This window comes from Gekko japonicus, unplaced genomic scaffold (genome assembly GCF_001447785.1).
Source record: "Gekko japonicus isolate JY-2015 unplaced genomic scaffold, Gekko_japonicus_V1.1 scaffold821, whole genome shotgun sequence".
Taxonomy (NCBI): Eukaryota; Metazoa; Chordata; class Lepidosauria; order Squamata; family Gekkonidae; genus Gekko; species Gekko japonicus.
In genome coordinates this window covers 426,054-442,320 of record NW_015160235.1, presented here as the reverse complement: position 1 = coordinate 442,320, position 16,267 = coordinate 426,054, and the positions used below count along the sequence as shown (strand labels likewise).

Sequence of the window (16,267 nt, the reverse complement as noted above, 5' to 3'; positions counted from 1 at the left end):
CTTTGTTTCCATTTATAGCTATAGAAGGCCCTCAAATATCTTGTGATGGAGAGAGTATGATATAACTCCTTTTAAGTGTTTCATACAGAACCATAAAGTAATGCAATTATGGAATATGTTGTCAAAGGCTTTCACGGCCGGAGTTCATTAGTAGTTGTAGATTTTCCGGGCGGTATGACCGTGGTCTTGGCATTGTAGGACCTGACATTTCTCCAGCAGCTGTGACTGGCATCCTCAGAGGTATAACACAGAAAGATGGCGTATTCTCTGTGTCAAGATCACAGTGAATATTCCCAAAGAAGGGAAATTGAGAACAAGGACCTTGACACAGAGAGTACTCCATCTTTCTGTGTTATACCTCTGAGGATGCCAGTCACAGCTGCTGGTGAAACGTCAGGTCCTACAATGCGAAGACCACGGCCATACAGCCTGGAAAATCTACAACAATTATGGAATCCTTCCTGGAATTCTATCACTTTTAATGGTTTGAAGTCAAGGTCTTTGCTTTTTCATAGTTGCTTCTGAAATCGGTATGTGCTTGTGCAATTCAATGATAGCATTCTGTGATTTTTGTCACTTGGTTTTTTTTAAAGAAGGAAGAGGGAGCGTTCCTCTCAGCTCTTAGCTGGTGATTACTGAAAACATTTGTATCCCCCAGCTTCCAGTAATATACAGAAAACAGACTACAGCAGAATTACTCAGATTCCCACTGTCAGGTATTAAAATGCCTCATATGTATTTCAAATTAACAAGGTGACTCAACTAGAATTTTCTTTAAATGTGATTCAGGCTTATTAACAGGTTGATCAAGTTGTCACAAGGGAGGTTTTTTTCCCCCAGTGAAGGCTGATGATCTTAGGAAAGGGAAGATGAGTCACCATTTGACAACCCGAAATTAGTATGCTTATCTTAATAACTACAGCTATCTATTATACTGTCATCTTAGACATGTTTAACAGTTATCCTATGATACTCTAAAGGTTCTCTGCACACACTGAATTTTTGCGGTGACCTTATGTTGGACACAAGACTTCTGCTTGTGTAATGAAACTTGAAGCAAAAATAACCTAACCCCACTGTTAGAAGTGTCCTTCCACTGGTGGAAAATAAGGCATGGATCAAACCCTATGTGCTTATTTCCTAACCTTGGAGGTGAGATCAAATCTACATGTTTGTGGTGGTCTTCCTGTGATTGCAACAGCATGGACTATCACCTAAGGAACACTCCCATGTGGTTTGGTGTGTACGTTTTAGGAATGCCTGTAAAAGACAGACATAAAGATTGTGGGTGTAACAGGAACAGGAAAGAGCTACTTGTAGTACTAGGGCTGTGGGATTTTGGCATGATTAGCTACAATGCTTCTCATGTTCAATACAATTTTAAGTTCATTAGGTAAACCGGCACATCCCATAAGCTTGTGAGCAGGTTTCTGCCATCCTTTTATATACAATGGCGGCTTTAAAATAAATGTTCTCTTTGTTGTGAAGTAACACACAAAAGCTGGTTTTACAACCCCCCAGTGGGCTCAGATCATATAGGAACAAGGCAACAAAAAATCCTCTGCCTATCTGCAAGAAGCTAAGCACTCCCATTTATAGTGACGGGGGACCATTTCCTATACTGCCAAGAAGAAGAAAGATGGATTACTTATGATTCCCTAACTGGAGAGACTCTCAAAGCCAGGAGAGCCCCCTGAATGTTCTTATGAATCTCACTGGTTAGATGCCAGCTGGTGGGAATGTGGGGACTCAGCTCCCATTTCAGGGATGAAAGGGTGTTGTCATGCAGCCACTTCAGATGGCATTATTAAAGACTCTTAAATATGACTGCTTTGTTGAACTGTGAAAAGAGAGTGTCAGGGCAATGGACAGAACTGTAGCCCAAGAGCAGTGCCCTTATACTGGACTATGGAATGTACTTTGGCCAAGGGGAGCCTTGTGCCTAAGGCAGCATGCCAAGCCAGATGTGGATCCCTGGACTACAGAAGCCTCTTCCCCTTGCAGCTTTGCAACCATACCAGCGCTAGGATGCAGACCGGCAGCCCTGACCTCCATATACGCAGAAACCACAGCAGATCACTGAAGGAAGCCATGCTTTGCAAAAGGACTAGATGTCCTTTTGCACACACACCATGAAAAAACTCCCTTCTCCATCACTCAAGTATTTCCCCCCCACACACATATTAACATCACCAGGAGAAACGTGCATTCCTCTCCAGCCTAAGATAAAAGGATGTGCCCGACGACAATAGTGAGCCATCAAGTCTTCCTGCTACCCATCAAGATAATGCAGCTGTCAAACATCTGGTTGTTAATCCAAAGTACCAGTCCTGCAACCTGATTGGTTCTCTTCCTTCTCTCCTTCATCTATCCCCTTTCCCCAAGAGGTGTCACTCCCAGCCAAACCATTACTTGCAATTGCCCAACCATTATTCCCTTTTCTGCCCCGTACTTAGTTTAAGTTTTCTTAGTATTTCCCGGGTACCAGGTGACCAAAGCAGCCCTGCCTCAGGTCACATTTTCGGGTATAAAAGAAGAGCCCCATGCCTTTGCTTGCTCTCTTGCTTTTACCTCCCTATCTTGCTGGTTCCATTCCTTGCACGGTTTGGGGGCTCTCCACATGTGTTGCTGGTCAACACACAGCCCCATTCTTATTTTATTCCCTATTCGCTGCAGAATCAACTCATCTCGCTGGACAAGTACAGTACAACCCACCAGCAATACTTCCTGCTAATGCAAACGTCTCTGTATTTTTCCTCTCTTAATTCTTAGTCCTGTACTGAGTGTGTGTAATCTTGATTTTTTGTTTGAGAATCTTTCAGTAAAGAAATCACTGCTTTAGTAATCTAGCCTCAGCCTCTATTCCTGGGTACTGGGAACTCAAACTCTGGTATACAACGGTTAAAAAGGTAAAGGTAAAGGTTCCCTTGCTCGAAAGCCAGTCGAATCCGACTCTAGGGTTGCGGTGCTCATCTCCGTTTCAAAGCCGAAGAGCCAGCGCTGTCCGAAGACGTTTCCGTGGTCATGTGGCCGGCATGACTAAACACCAAGGCGCACGGAACGCTGTTACCTTCCCACCGAAGTGGTCCCTATTTATCTACTTGCAATTTCTTGCTTTCGAACTGCTAGGTTGGCAGGAGCTGGAACTAGAGACAGGAGCTCACTCCGTCATGCGGCAGACTCGGGTCTCGAACCGCTGAACTACTGACCTTCCACAGCCTGCAGTTCAGCGTCTTAACCACTTGAGCCACCGCAGCTCCTACAACGGTTACGGTTCTATAATTAATGCCTATTGCCATTTAACAATCATAATTCCCCACATTTATTAATAGAATAAGGCAATTTTGCTAACAAGGGTTAAAAGATTCCACTCACTCACTCACTGCCAAGGCAGAGGGGCCCAGAAACTGACAGGAGTGCTGACTGCAACCAGAACCAGAATGTCGACCTATGATGATGTTACCTATAAGCGAATAAGTTATTGTCTATAATGGAAAACCTAGTAAATATATGCATTAAAAAAAAAGGAGTGCTGACTGCAGTCTGCAACAAACCATCCTCTGTTTTTATACGTCTCAGCTGTCCCCATGGCCATTTCTCAGGGAGAAATGCCCAGGTGAAATCAGTGACCAGAGAAGCCTAGTTAGTGTTCGCTTTGGGCTCCCCTTCTAGTTTCTGTAACACCTGTAGCTGTTCTTTTGCTATGTACTCCATTGCCTTTGTGTTCTTAGATATAGAAATGTTTTCTAATTGAAGATCTTTTTTTCCCCCTTGGAAAGATCTCAGACTCTACGTAAACTGCTCACCCACACAGACATCAAACACGTAGCCAAGCGACAGAGTTAGCAGGCGGATAATTACTCCACACACCTGCAAGCACGCACCGCACCACTCTCCGTGAGCTGGACCACTGTGAGGGAGTTCCAGGTGTGTGTGTGTGTGGGGGGGGGGCGCTAGTCCATATGGTGGCAGTAGGGATAAAAGAGTGAGTGGCCCACTGATCCCCCAACTTCTCAGAAGCTTGTAACCCAGGGAGGCAAGCAGGATCAGGATACTCTATTTAGCCATCTCAATTATTTCCATGGGAAGATTTGTTAGTACATCCAATTCATTAAAAGGACTTAGCACATCCCAGAGAAGGAAACATTTCTGGAAATTTTGAAACCACAGCCCTGACCTGGATCGCCCAAGTCAAATCTCAGATGCTAAGGAGGGTCGACTCTGGCAGGTACTTGAATGGGAGAACCCTCTGGAATACCAGGGGTTGGAGGAGGGGGGCAGGCTTTATTCAGCCACCTCTCTGAATATCCTCCAGGCCCCCAGTAGGGGTCAGTCACCAGAGGTCGCCATGACTTCCAGGTGCACGCACACACACACACATATGAAAAATATTAAAAAACCCGATTTTTAATTTTTTTTGCAACCATGGGGGAAAACAAACAGAAATGTTCGGGAAACTGAAATATATGCAATATTTATTTCCTATCAAACCTAAGCTACTTTTACTGATTCAATGGCATAAAATATAAAAGTATTTTATATGGTATTTAAAAGTATAAATCTTTGTTTTCTATGAGAAAAACTGCAACTATACCTAATACCTGAGAGAGAATTGCAAACTGCTGCATCCTATGCTACCCACAGCACATCTATCCTAATCTCTTGCCATCAAGCAGTCTGACGATACCATGACTCATCACTGGCTCCCACCTTGTAGAATGGCCTGCCTGAGAAGGTCCAGAAGACCCCAACACTTCTGTCATTCCACACACTATGTAAAACAGAATTGTTCAGGAGGCCTTTGGGGTTTTTTTTTAAGATAACGGCTATATTATAAAGCAACTATTCAAGATGGTGCTTTGAGAAAAAGGGAACAGGGCTGTCAGCTACACTACTGTGTATAGTTTACATACCATCTGTTTGGCATATATGTTATTATCATGCTCTCACTACATTGTTTTCTACCTAAGTAGTTTATTTATTACTTTCAATTTATATGCCGGGGCAAACTGGCTTAAGGTGGCGTACACAGGTAAAATGCGATAAACCAATAAATACAATAAAATTCACATAAACAACAATTTACATAAAGTGCTCATAATACTGATAGTGGTGGTTACTATACATGGTCCGATGAAGAGAGGCAATATCCAACGATGAACCATAGGGCCGTAAGTACTTTCAGTTTCCGATGTCTCATTCATCAGTGGTGGCTCCTATTCGAAGGCCTGGTGGAAGAGCTCCGTTTTACAGGCCCTGCAGAACTGTAAAAAGTCCTGCAGGGCACTGATGTCCTCCAGGAGTTCATTCCACCAGTGTGGAGCCGCCACTGAAAAGGCCCTGGCTCTTGTGATGGCCAGTCTGGCATCTTTCGGGCCATGGAGAGTCAGGCGATTTTGCGATCCTGACCTCAGTGCTCTCTGGGGCACATATGGGGAAAGATGGTCCCTCAGGTAGGCAGGCCCCCGACCATATAGGGCTTTGAAGGTCAGAACCAGCACCTTGAAATGAATCCGGTATGCTACTGGCAGCCAATGCAGTGCCTTCAGCACAGGCTGGATATGATCTCATATGGAGAGACCCATCAACAGCCTGGCTGCCGCATTTTGCACTAGCTGCAGCTTCCAGATTTGGGACAAGGGCAGCCCCATGTAGAGAGTGTTGCAGTAGTCTAGTCTCAAGGTGATGATAGCGGGGATCACTGTTGCCAGGTCAGTGCATTTGAGAAAGGGAACCAACTGCCTGATCAGCCGTAGATGGTAAAAGGCCGACTTGGCAGTGGCTGCTACCTGGGCCTCCATTGTTAAGGTGGCATCCAGGAGCACTCCCAAACTCCTGACCCTTGGCGCTGGCACCAATGGCGCCCTATCGAAGGTTGGTAGTGGGATCCCTACCCCCAACCTGCTCTGACTCAGGCACAGGACCTCCGTCTTCGCTGGATTTAAATCAGCTCAGTCTAAGCCAGCCCGCCAAGTCCTGAAGCGCCCACTCCAGGTCATCTGGGTTAGAGTCGGACTGACCGCCCAACAACAGATATAACTGGGTGTCATCTGCGTATGCCTAGCCTATGCCTCCGAGCAATCTGGGCAAGGGGGCGCATGTAGATGTTAAATAACATCGGGGATAACACTGCCCCTTGAGGAACCCCGCAAACCAGTGGGTACCTCTGGGACATCTGTTCCCCTAATGCCACCCTCTGTCCCTGACCTTGGAGGAAGGAGACGAGCCATTGCAAGGCAAGCCCCTGGGATCCCGGTGTCGATGAGGTGGTGGATCAGTAACTGATGGTTGACCATGTCGAAAGCCGCCGACAGGGCCAACAACAACAGTACCGCCGTGCCGCCTTGATCCAGATGCCTCTAGAGGTAATCTGTGAGGGCGACCAGTGCCATCTCTGTCCCATGGCCTGGCCGAAAGCCAGACTGGAATGCGTCTAGCCTGGAAGTGTCATCCATAAAGCTCTGCAACTGAGGCCGCTTTTTGGCCTTGTTAACCTATCGTGTCTAATATGTATGCTTTGTTTTCAGATTTCTGTAATCTGAGTCCTATCACTTTGCTTATCAGATGTCTTATTCTATTGATTGTACTGATTTATATTGTTTAATCCACCTTCAGTCTCAATGAGAAAGGCAGATTATAACATAAAAACAAACAGTTCTGTAAATTAGATGAAATCATTTAACTGCTGAACGGTAGATTATGGTGAAAAAGCAAGGGAAGGCTGAAGGTGCCACAGAGCTGCCATCTTACCTTTTTCCCTCCTGGTGAGGAAGTGTCAGGGGGGGGAGTGCTGGTCATGTTCAGTGGGCTAGAGCCACAGCTTGAAGGGGAAGAACCCCTTATCCTAGCACAGCAAGAACACCCAGATTAGAAAGGTCATACAAAACGATGCAATTGGTCTTGTGGCTTCGCAACTCATGACTAAAGACTAAAAATTATGTATAAGAAAACAGACTATATTTTGCTTGGGCCCTGAAGGGGGAGAGTTCATGCATCAGATTTTTCACCCAGAGCGGTTGCTTCTAAGATAGCCCTAACATAGTGACATCGGTAGGAGATATGATGGCTAGGGTCAGAATCACCACAATTGAGCTTTGGGTTTTGTTTGTGTTTTTAACTAATTGTGCTGGACTTTTCTGGTTTATGGAGCCTTGGTTTTCTCACTTCATGGCTGGAGGCAGCAAAAGTAACATGAGCGATTTCACAGTGATGATTATCCTTATGCAGTTCCGCAGGGCCTGCAAGACGGAGCTCTTCCGCCAGGCGTTTGAGTAGGAGCCGCCGCCGCCACTATCCTACCAACGAGGTAGTGTGCCATCAGCAGCCCTGTTAAAGGGGGACTGCCCGGCCTGGTAGAACAGCGTAGCAGGAGACCATCAAATTTAGGTGGTTGTCCCCATCTTGGAAGACTAAATATAGGCTCAGCCCCGTATGATAGGATGGTTTTATTGTGTTTTAAATATGTATTTTATTATATGCTTTATTGTATTTTACTCTGGCTTTGCCATATGTAAGCCGCCCTGAGCGGTTGGGAGGGCGGGGTATATATCAATAAATAAATAAATCAGAAGAGTTTATGAAAGGTGTTGGTAGGGCCTATCTTTTCCTGCCTTCCCCTTCCTCAAGCAGCCTACCTGTTTAGTCCCGGAACTCCTCTCTGAGGACTGGCAGAGCTTCACAGGCAAAATGAGCCACAGGATAGTCACATGCAGCTGCGAGGGGGTATCTAATAAAACTGCCTGGGATCCATTAGAAGCTTAGCAGCATATTTGAGCCTGAATACTTATTGAGATCCAGCATCCTATCTAAATGTATTATCTTTCCCGATTTTTTGTAAAGCACTTTATTTTATTTATTTATTAGATTTCTACCCCGCCCTCCCGCCGAAGCGGGAGAGCTTTTGTACTACTCTATTTCCTGAGGAAGATCCAATTTTGACACGTTGTTATATAATCCGGAGACGATGTTGATGTATTATTTACACAATCTTATGATTTGAAGGAATTTGTTCATTGTGTTGTAGTGCTTGTTGACAATAATATACAGAAAGCATTTTCTGTGCAAGTCTTGGTGACTGCCTGATTTGTGGGTCAGACTCTCACGACTGTTTTCTTTACATTTGTTCTTTGATCAGGTCGTGATTGTCCACATTTGTCTTATTTTAAAATGTAGTACATTAAAGTGTTACATTCCTCTGAGAAGATCAGGCCACATTCATGGATTTCCCTTTCCCCTGTGAGATAGCTTAGCGTGAGAGAGAAAGTGAAGAACTGGGCCTAGGTCACCAAGGGGCTAAAAGAAAGAAAGAGAAAAAGGCCCTAATGCTATTGCCTTATTAGTTTGTTACTCTGGCTCTGGATGGACGGATGGATAGGCTATAAAGAGATGAGCTTGTTCTTCTCTGATGGATGAGTCTCTCTTCAGTTCCTCATATGGTTTATAGTAATATCACAACAACTCCTTTAATCTGAAAATTTACTGAACAGCTACATTTTCCAAAAAAGGTGTTCCAGAAAGATAACCACAAATGTGATACATGTTACATAAATATATTTATATTTCATAATTTATTAATAAAGGACTGTTTTGACTTGCTATTTATTTAAATATATAACTGGCAGAACAGAGGAGTTTCCTCACCTGTGAATCTCCATAATTTCTTCGGCAATCATCCTACCAATCTTACCAGCTCCAGCTCTTGTTCCACCTGGAATTCCAGGAACTGGTGGAAGGGCCCGCTTGGGGCCACCTTAAAAAAAAACAGAGGGAGAATACTGTAAAGGAAGACAATGAAAGACGGAAATAACCTGAGACCGGGAGTAATGGCTAATATGTGGCTGTTCTCACAGCCTCAAGTACTTCCTTCCATCTGCAAGGTGACTGTAACACTCAGTCTTACTGTATGTGATATGCACTGAACATTCCAGTGCTATATAATGGCTAACTATTAAGCTATTTAAAAATTTCTATACATTTATGGGGTTACCAGGGGTCATTTCCTGCGGGAGCGCACAGGAGCGGAGCTCCGGCAGTAAGGAGCCCAGGGGGGTGGGCACATGCAGCACGCCCTGCCCCCTGCTCCCAGCAGCCCTCAGTTGGGCCACATGAAGCATGAACCAACCAGGTAAGTTGCAGAGCCCCCCCCCCTTTAAGGTACAAGCTCTCCCTCCTCTGTGAGGGCATATCTGTGCGTTCCTCTCCCCCAATAGCTAGCAATCCAAAACAGCCCATTGGAGCCTGAGCGGTGGGTGTTGCTGTCTGACACATTTTCCGTGATGTCAGGGGGTGTGGCATATGCAAACAAGTTATGCTAATGGTTTATGCTAATGAGCTCCTGCACCTCCTTTTCTACGAAATGACCCCTGGGGGTTACAAATACTGAAAGAGATCGAAATAGAAAACATTAACAGTCTGAGTATCTAATTTTCAACATGGTCCCATATCTGTGAGTAGACACATGAACCCACAAGACAGATCTTTCTACAATCTGGTAAAAGCAATGAAACCGCAAAGAAAATCCACAGAGGTGTGTGGTTTCTGTCAGTAAAATGCAGTGGGAGGGTGCAGGGCCCTTTCAAGGCCTGTTTTGGCCTTTGAGGGAGGACTTATTGGGCTAGGCTGGGTGGCAACCACTGGCAGGCCCAGCTGCTTGCTACTATTCAACCAATAAATCTAAGGGACCAGGATGAACAAAAAGTCCAATAGAACAAATACCGTGTAAGTTCAAATTATTGAAACCAGTACATAACAACTGTAAAGACAACACACTGCAGCAATATAGTGCTGTAAAGACAACACACTGCAGCAATATAGTGCGGTCTCAATACAACTTGTTTCACAAGTGTCCCCAAGTCCCCAATTGATACAAAAAGGTCTGAAAAATCCTTTCTAACCAAAGTTCAGGAAGATTCCAGTGGAAGACTGTGGGATAGGGTGTTGACCGCTGGAATCTTCATGACAAGTTGCTTTACTCCTTTTACCTGAAAGATTCCCTAACCTTACCCTTGCTGTTGCAAGATTTTTCCATTGGTTTAGTGCTGTGTTCAGATGATGCTACTTAACAGAAGGGTTTTTGGCTGCTCAAGACTTTTAGTCAAGGAGCTTTAATCAGATTAAAGGAAAGGAAAAGAACTTGCTATTGACTCTTCCCCCGCCTTCAAAGCTGATATTGCCTCTTCCGGCAAAGACAGAAAGTCAACTATATTTTTCCCTCACAGGGCAAGTTGCTATTGGTGTGTGTGTGTATACGCGCACTGCTTTGGGAAAACAGCAAAGGAAAGGTTCCCCCACTACTGAGACAGGCTCAGAAATACTGTATTTTTTGTACAAGCCACTATTTTGTGACTGGTACCTCCCAAGGCTCTCCCAAAAATTATGTTGCTCCCAGAAAGTCTGTCCTCCCCTTTCTATATCACCTGAGAATACAATTATGATTTTGTAGAAAAGACATTGAATATGGACATATTGTCTTTCAGGTAAACATCAGCATTACGGAGATTGTCACTGAGAAACCCAGAGATTTCCTGGAGACACTTTGAACATACTGTTCTATAACATAGTATCTTTGCTTGTTCAAACGGGATAAACGCCCTAACTTGGACAGCCCAGGCTAACCTGATCTCGTCAGATCTCAGAAGCTAAGCAGCATTGGCCCTGGTAAGTATTTGGATGGGAGACCTCCAAGGAATATCAAGGTTGTGATGTGGAGGCAGACAATGGCAAACCATCTCTGGAGGTCTCTTGCCTTGGAAACCCCCATGGGATTACCATCAGTCAGTTGTGACCTGATGGCCCTTTCCACCACCGTGGGATAAACCCCCTCACTACAAGTTGTAGCTTTCCACTTGTGGGAAAGGCAGGATAGAAATGTTTTACACCACCAGTGTGGTGTAGTGGCTAAGAGCAGTGGACTCTAATCCAGAGAACCGGGTTTGATTCCCCACTCCTCCACATGCAGCCAGCTGGGTGACCTTGGGTCAGTCACAGGTTCTCTCATAGATGTTCTCTCAAGAACAGTTCTCTATATAATCGCCACAAAGTCTGGACTGCAAATTTGTTCGACATTCGCTGCGGGATTCTATTAAAATTGTGATTTCAAGTCATTTATAAGGGTGTTTGGGCGAGGTGGAATCGGAGCGTCAGATTTAGGCGTCCATGCGATAGCGTGCCGATGCCACGCCCCGAAGAACAGTTCTCTCAGAGCTGTCTCAGCCCCACCTACTTCACAGGGTGTCTATTGTGGGGAGAGGAAGAGAAGGTGATTGTAAGCCACTCTGACACTCCTTCAGGTAGTGTAGGTAAAGGTTCCCTTGCTCGAAAGCCAGTCAAATCCGACTCTAGGGTTGTGGTGCTCATCTCCATTTCAAAGCCGAAGAGCCAGCGCTGTCCAAAGACGTTTCTGTGGTCATGTGGCCGGCATGACTAAACACCAAGGCGCACGGAACGCTGTTACCTTCCCACCGAAGTGGTACCTTTTTATCTACTTGCAGTTTCTTGCTTTCGAACTGCTAGGTTGGCAGGAGCTGGAACCAGAGACGGGAGCTCACTCCATCATGCGGCACCTGGGTCTCGAACTGCTGAACTACTGACCTTCCACAGCCTGCAGTTCAGCGTCTTAACCACTTGAGCCACCGCAGCTCCTCAGGTAGTGTAGAGCAGGGTATAAAAACCAACTCCTCCTCCTCCCCTTCCTCTTCTTCTTTGTCCAGCCACCTTTGTCTGCACCTCCGAATCAAAGGCATCACGAAGAAGTGAGCCTACTCCTCAGCAGCTGCATATAGGAATGGGGAGAGAGCACTGAAAGATGCTACAATGAACCCCAGTATGGGCAATGCAGAGCTCCTGCCTCTGCCTTCTAAAGCATTAAGGCTCATGGGCTTGTTTCATCATAGGAGGATCTTTTACGTAAATAAGCATAGGCTAGCCAAGGTTTCCATGTACCTGCAGCTTATTATCTACAATCAGCCTGAAGTAAAAAAAAAGAGATCAGTTTCATAACATACTAAGTAGGACGCCCCAAGTGGGATAATCCATAGTTACCAAATAAAAGCCAGCCCATCTGGGCTGCTGTAAGTACCTGATAAGGGAAGGTAAATGAAATTGAACCCTGGACGGCGCTTCATGTTTTCGATTTCTACTCTGTTTTTTGTTGCTATACAATCAAGCTGATACCGAAAGATGGCACTTTTTGAAAAGTGACAAAAAATGCCAGACTATACAGTGAATTTTTCACCCAGCAAACCAACTGCTTAGTAATTGGGATTTTATAGAATAAAAGCCCATCTGGGCTGCTGTAAGTACCTGATAAGGGAAGGTAAATGTAATTGAACCCTGGACGGCGCTTCATGTTTTCGATTTCTACTCTGTTTTTTGTTGCTATACAATCAAGCTGATACCGAAAGATGGCACTTTTTGAAAAGTGACAAAAAATGCCAGACTATACAGTGCATTTTTCACCAAGCAAACCAACTGCTTAGTAATTGGTTAGTAGTTACAGGCGTTCTATTAGGGAGAGGTGTGGAATGGCTTGTCAGCTGGACTGTCAAACAACAATGGGGGTCACTGAAGTATTATCCCAGCCCCGATGGGATAACATTCCTTTTCCATGGTGGGTCAGACCAATATTCTTCCCCCGTTTCACGGCTGTTGATGTTGTAAATTACGGTGACTACAGTCTTTGTCCATGTAGGATTTCAGATTCTACAAGAACACCTTTGGCTCAGTGGTACAGTATATCCTCTGTATATACAGAAGTCCAAGACTCCATACTCTGCATCATAAAGCTGAAAAGTCACGGTTGGACAAGGCTTTCTTCAGTATCAGAGCAGATCACTCTAGGCAGAAAGGACGACTGCTCTTACTCAAAAGTCTCAGTGTAGACTATAAATAAAATAAGTAGATAAATAAGAAGTAATGCAGGCCTGAAGAGCTGCGGTGGCTCAAGAGGTTAAGGCGCTGAACTGCAGACCGGAAGGTCGGTAGTTCAGCGGTTCGAGACCCGAGTGCCGCATGACGGAGTGAGCTCCCATCTCTGCCCCCAGCTCCTGCCAACCTAGCAGTTCGAAAGCAAGAAACTGCAAGTAGATAAATAGGTACTGCTTCGGTGGGAAGGTAACAGTGTTCCGTGCGCCTCGGTGTCTAGTCATGCCGGCCACATGGCCACGGAGAAGTCTTCGGACAGCGCTGGCTCTTCAGCTTGGAAACGGAGATGAGCACCACATCCCTAGAGTCGGATTTGACCGGCTTTCGAGCAAGGGAAACCTTTACCTTTACCTAATGCAGGCCTGAACTAGAACTAGACAAGTTTAGTTTGGGGAAAGATTTTAAAAGGTAGCTGAAAAGTTGGTGCAACTTCCTCATGCTAGTATAAAGAAATGTTGATTTGCCAACTCTACTTTTTTTTTTTTAAATCATCATCATCATCAAGTTTATTGTATTAGCCATTGGCCATAACAAAACATAAATACAAACACAATCCGTATACATCACATTAAATTATCCCTTCACTAACTTGCGCTGAATCCTAGGCTTAATCTTATCTTTTTTGCCGCCAAAGCAAACAGGGACATTCTACTGGTAACATATACATCCATATCAGAGAGCAAAAAAACAACCAACTCCTGTTTTGAGAATCCATTGTGCAAAGGTAAAATAGGGTATATAAATCTCTGCCTAAGTGATTCGTGCCATGAGCATCTCAGTAAATAGTGCTCAATATCATCCACTTCGAACCAACTCTACTTTCTTTTCAGAAGAGATTATTATTACAATTTATATACTGCATTTCGGTGTTCAGAGTATTTCATATACCCTCAAAAATTCCCAAAGGTTGATTTAATATTATTCTCACGTTGCACGAGGGAAGCTGAGTGATTTGCCTAAGGTAATGCTGATGAATTCATAATGCAGGGCGAATATTTCTTGACTTGTAGCTCACTCTTTTAGCCACTATACTACCCCAGCTACATATGCACTCTTTGGAGCAGGAACCAGTCCGACCGCCGCCTGCAGAGTGAAATGTTCTTGAAATGTTTTAGCCACTATACTACCCCAGCTACATACGCACTCTTTGGAGCAGGAACTAGTTCAGAGATCACTATGCAGAGTGAAATGTTCTTGAAATTGCATCTCAGTAAATAGTGCTCAATATCATCCACTTCGAACCAACTCTACTTTCTTTTCAGAAGAGATTATTATTACAATTTATATACTGCATTTCGGTGTTCAGAGTATTTCATATACCCTCAAAAATTCCCAAAGGTTGATTTAATATTATTCTCACGTTGCACAAGGGAAGCTAAGTGATCTGCCTAAGGTAATGCCGATGAATTCATAATGCAGGGCGAATATTTCTTGACTTGTAGCTCACTCTTTTAGCCACTATACTACCCCAGCTACATACGCACTCTTTGGAGCAGGAACTAGTTCAGAGATCACTATGCAGAGTGAAATGTTCTTGAAATTTACGAAGTTCTTTTATGTCATCTAGAAGTACCAAGACTTCACTGACTGAAGCACATCAGCTTGGCAGAAGAAGATAGTGCAAAAGAAATAATTTTATAAAAATGTTCTCATTACCTTCTCCGGCCTGGAGTACACTGTCCATGCTGTGCGGTGAAGCTGCAAGCTGTGGAAAAGTTGCATCTCCACCATCAAGCACACTGGTACTGGCAGTTCAAAGAAACAGACGGACAAATGAAACATCCACCTGAATGTGCCTAGTTAAATAAACTTATTGAAGGCATGCTTCCCCTTTTTATATCACTGGGGTGGACCCAACCATCTTTTCTGCTTTGAAAAAAGGGAATAAGGGTCCCCACGGACCAACCAAAGATTATACTGGGGGTCATGGGACGTATATGGACAAATGCCACGTGACACAGGCTGTAGTAAGGAGTAGAATTGGACAAGACTGAGTGGAAAAGTTGGTTGGATCCACCACCATGGAAATGGTTACAGTGAATAAGACACAAAGAAATTACATATTTTACATTAAAACCTTTAGAATCAGAACAAATATTACAGAAAAGCAGGGTAGTGAAAGTAATGTGTAAGTAATGCATCCTTTGCCATTTCTGTTATAATATGCATAGTGGAACTCACAGGTCTTTTCCTTGGCAAGGTTCACAACTCAGATCTCGGCAGGGCTGAGATCCATGAGCCCTGCTCCACAAGTTACAGTACAACAGGAAAAGTACAAATGTCATTCAGTCATGCTTCTACTTTCCCATTTCTGACTTGAACTGATCCTGAGATTTAGATTAATACCTGGTCAGCTCTGGATGTGTCCCATTGGCCAAGTCCAATTTAATTGGAGTACTATCAAAGCGGGGTGCACCAACAAAAGTCATTGCCATCTCTAGCCCTAACTGTGAAGCAAAAGATCCCTATCTGTCACCAAGTTGAATCCTTCTTGAATCCTGCTCTCCAATGGTGGTCCATGTTGTCTGGATTAAGCAAGTTAATTTGTTTAAGGGTTTTGGATACAGAGGATCCAACTTTAATGCAGACATTTGGACAAGATGGCTTTTTGGCTCAATTCTTATCTTCATTTGACAAAATGTATCTCAAAAAGTACCTTCCCTGACCTCTTTTGAAAAATCCAAAAACTTGTCCACGTTTTAATATTTCAAACACCATATTTACAGCCCAGTGCAGTAAGCCAAGTGATACCTCTGCATTTATAGAAACAGCTGATGGAACAACTGCTATGCATAAGGACAGTCTTGTTCTTCACTGCCGACTACATGAGAATGTGAGGATTTTCCTGATAAAAGCATTTTTATACTTTTACATGGATGAATACTATCTTTTTTAAAAGTTACTTTTATTAATTTTATTATTACAAACTTGGGAGAGTATTCCTTGTTTTGTTGCTTAAACATAGTGCTTTATTTCAACTCTGTGAAAAAAACTTACACAAATGGTATTTGGGGTTTATTTACTACCCCAAGACACATTCTAATGTATTACCAAGAAGTCAATGACCCACCAACTTATTTGGGGCGGCAGAAATCAGTGTTTTTCACAACACTAAAAGCCTGAAAATGAGGTGAAATGTCTGAGTAGATTCTTTCCAGTCCGTAAAAACTGAATACCTCACATCTGTTCTGTTCCTTTATATAGTTACTAGGGAGCAAAGCCCGTTGTGGGCGGAGACAACGGGTCCCTAGACAGGTAGGGTGGGTGAGTGGGTGGGTGGGGAAAGAGAGCTGGGAAAAGAAAGGAAGAGAGAGAGAGAGGAAGGAAGGAAGGAAGGAAGGAAGGA

At 44.1% G+C, this 16,267-nt stretch overlaps 1 protein-coding gene across 1 annotated transcript in view; it reads right to left on the bottom strand.

The window, feature by feature from the left end:
• ARNTL (aryl hydrocarbon receptor nuclear translocator like) overlaps positions 1 to 16,267 on the bottom strand; it is a 48,819-nt gene that overhangs the window by 3,787 nt on the left and 28,765 nt on the right. Inside the window, exons 14-16 of the mRNA XM_015412804.1 lie at positions 14,578 to 14,666; positions 8,641 to 8,749; positions 6,751 to 6,844 (exon numbers count right to left, since the gene is read on the bottom strand). Of these exons, the coding sequence (XP_015268290.1) occupies positions 6,751 to 6,844; positions 8,641 to 8,749; positions 14,578 to 14,666 (292 nt within the window). The remainder of the gene's footprint in view (positions 1 to 6,750; positions 6,845 to 8,640; positions 8,750 to 14,577; positions 14,667 to 16,267) is intronic.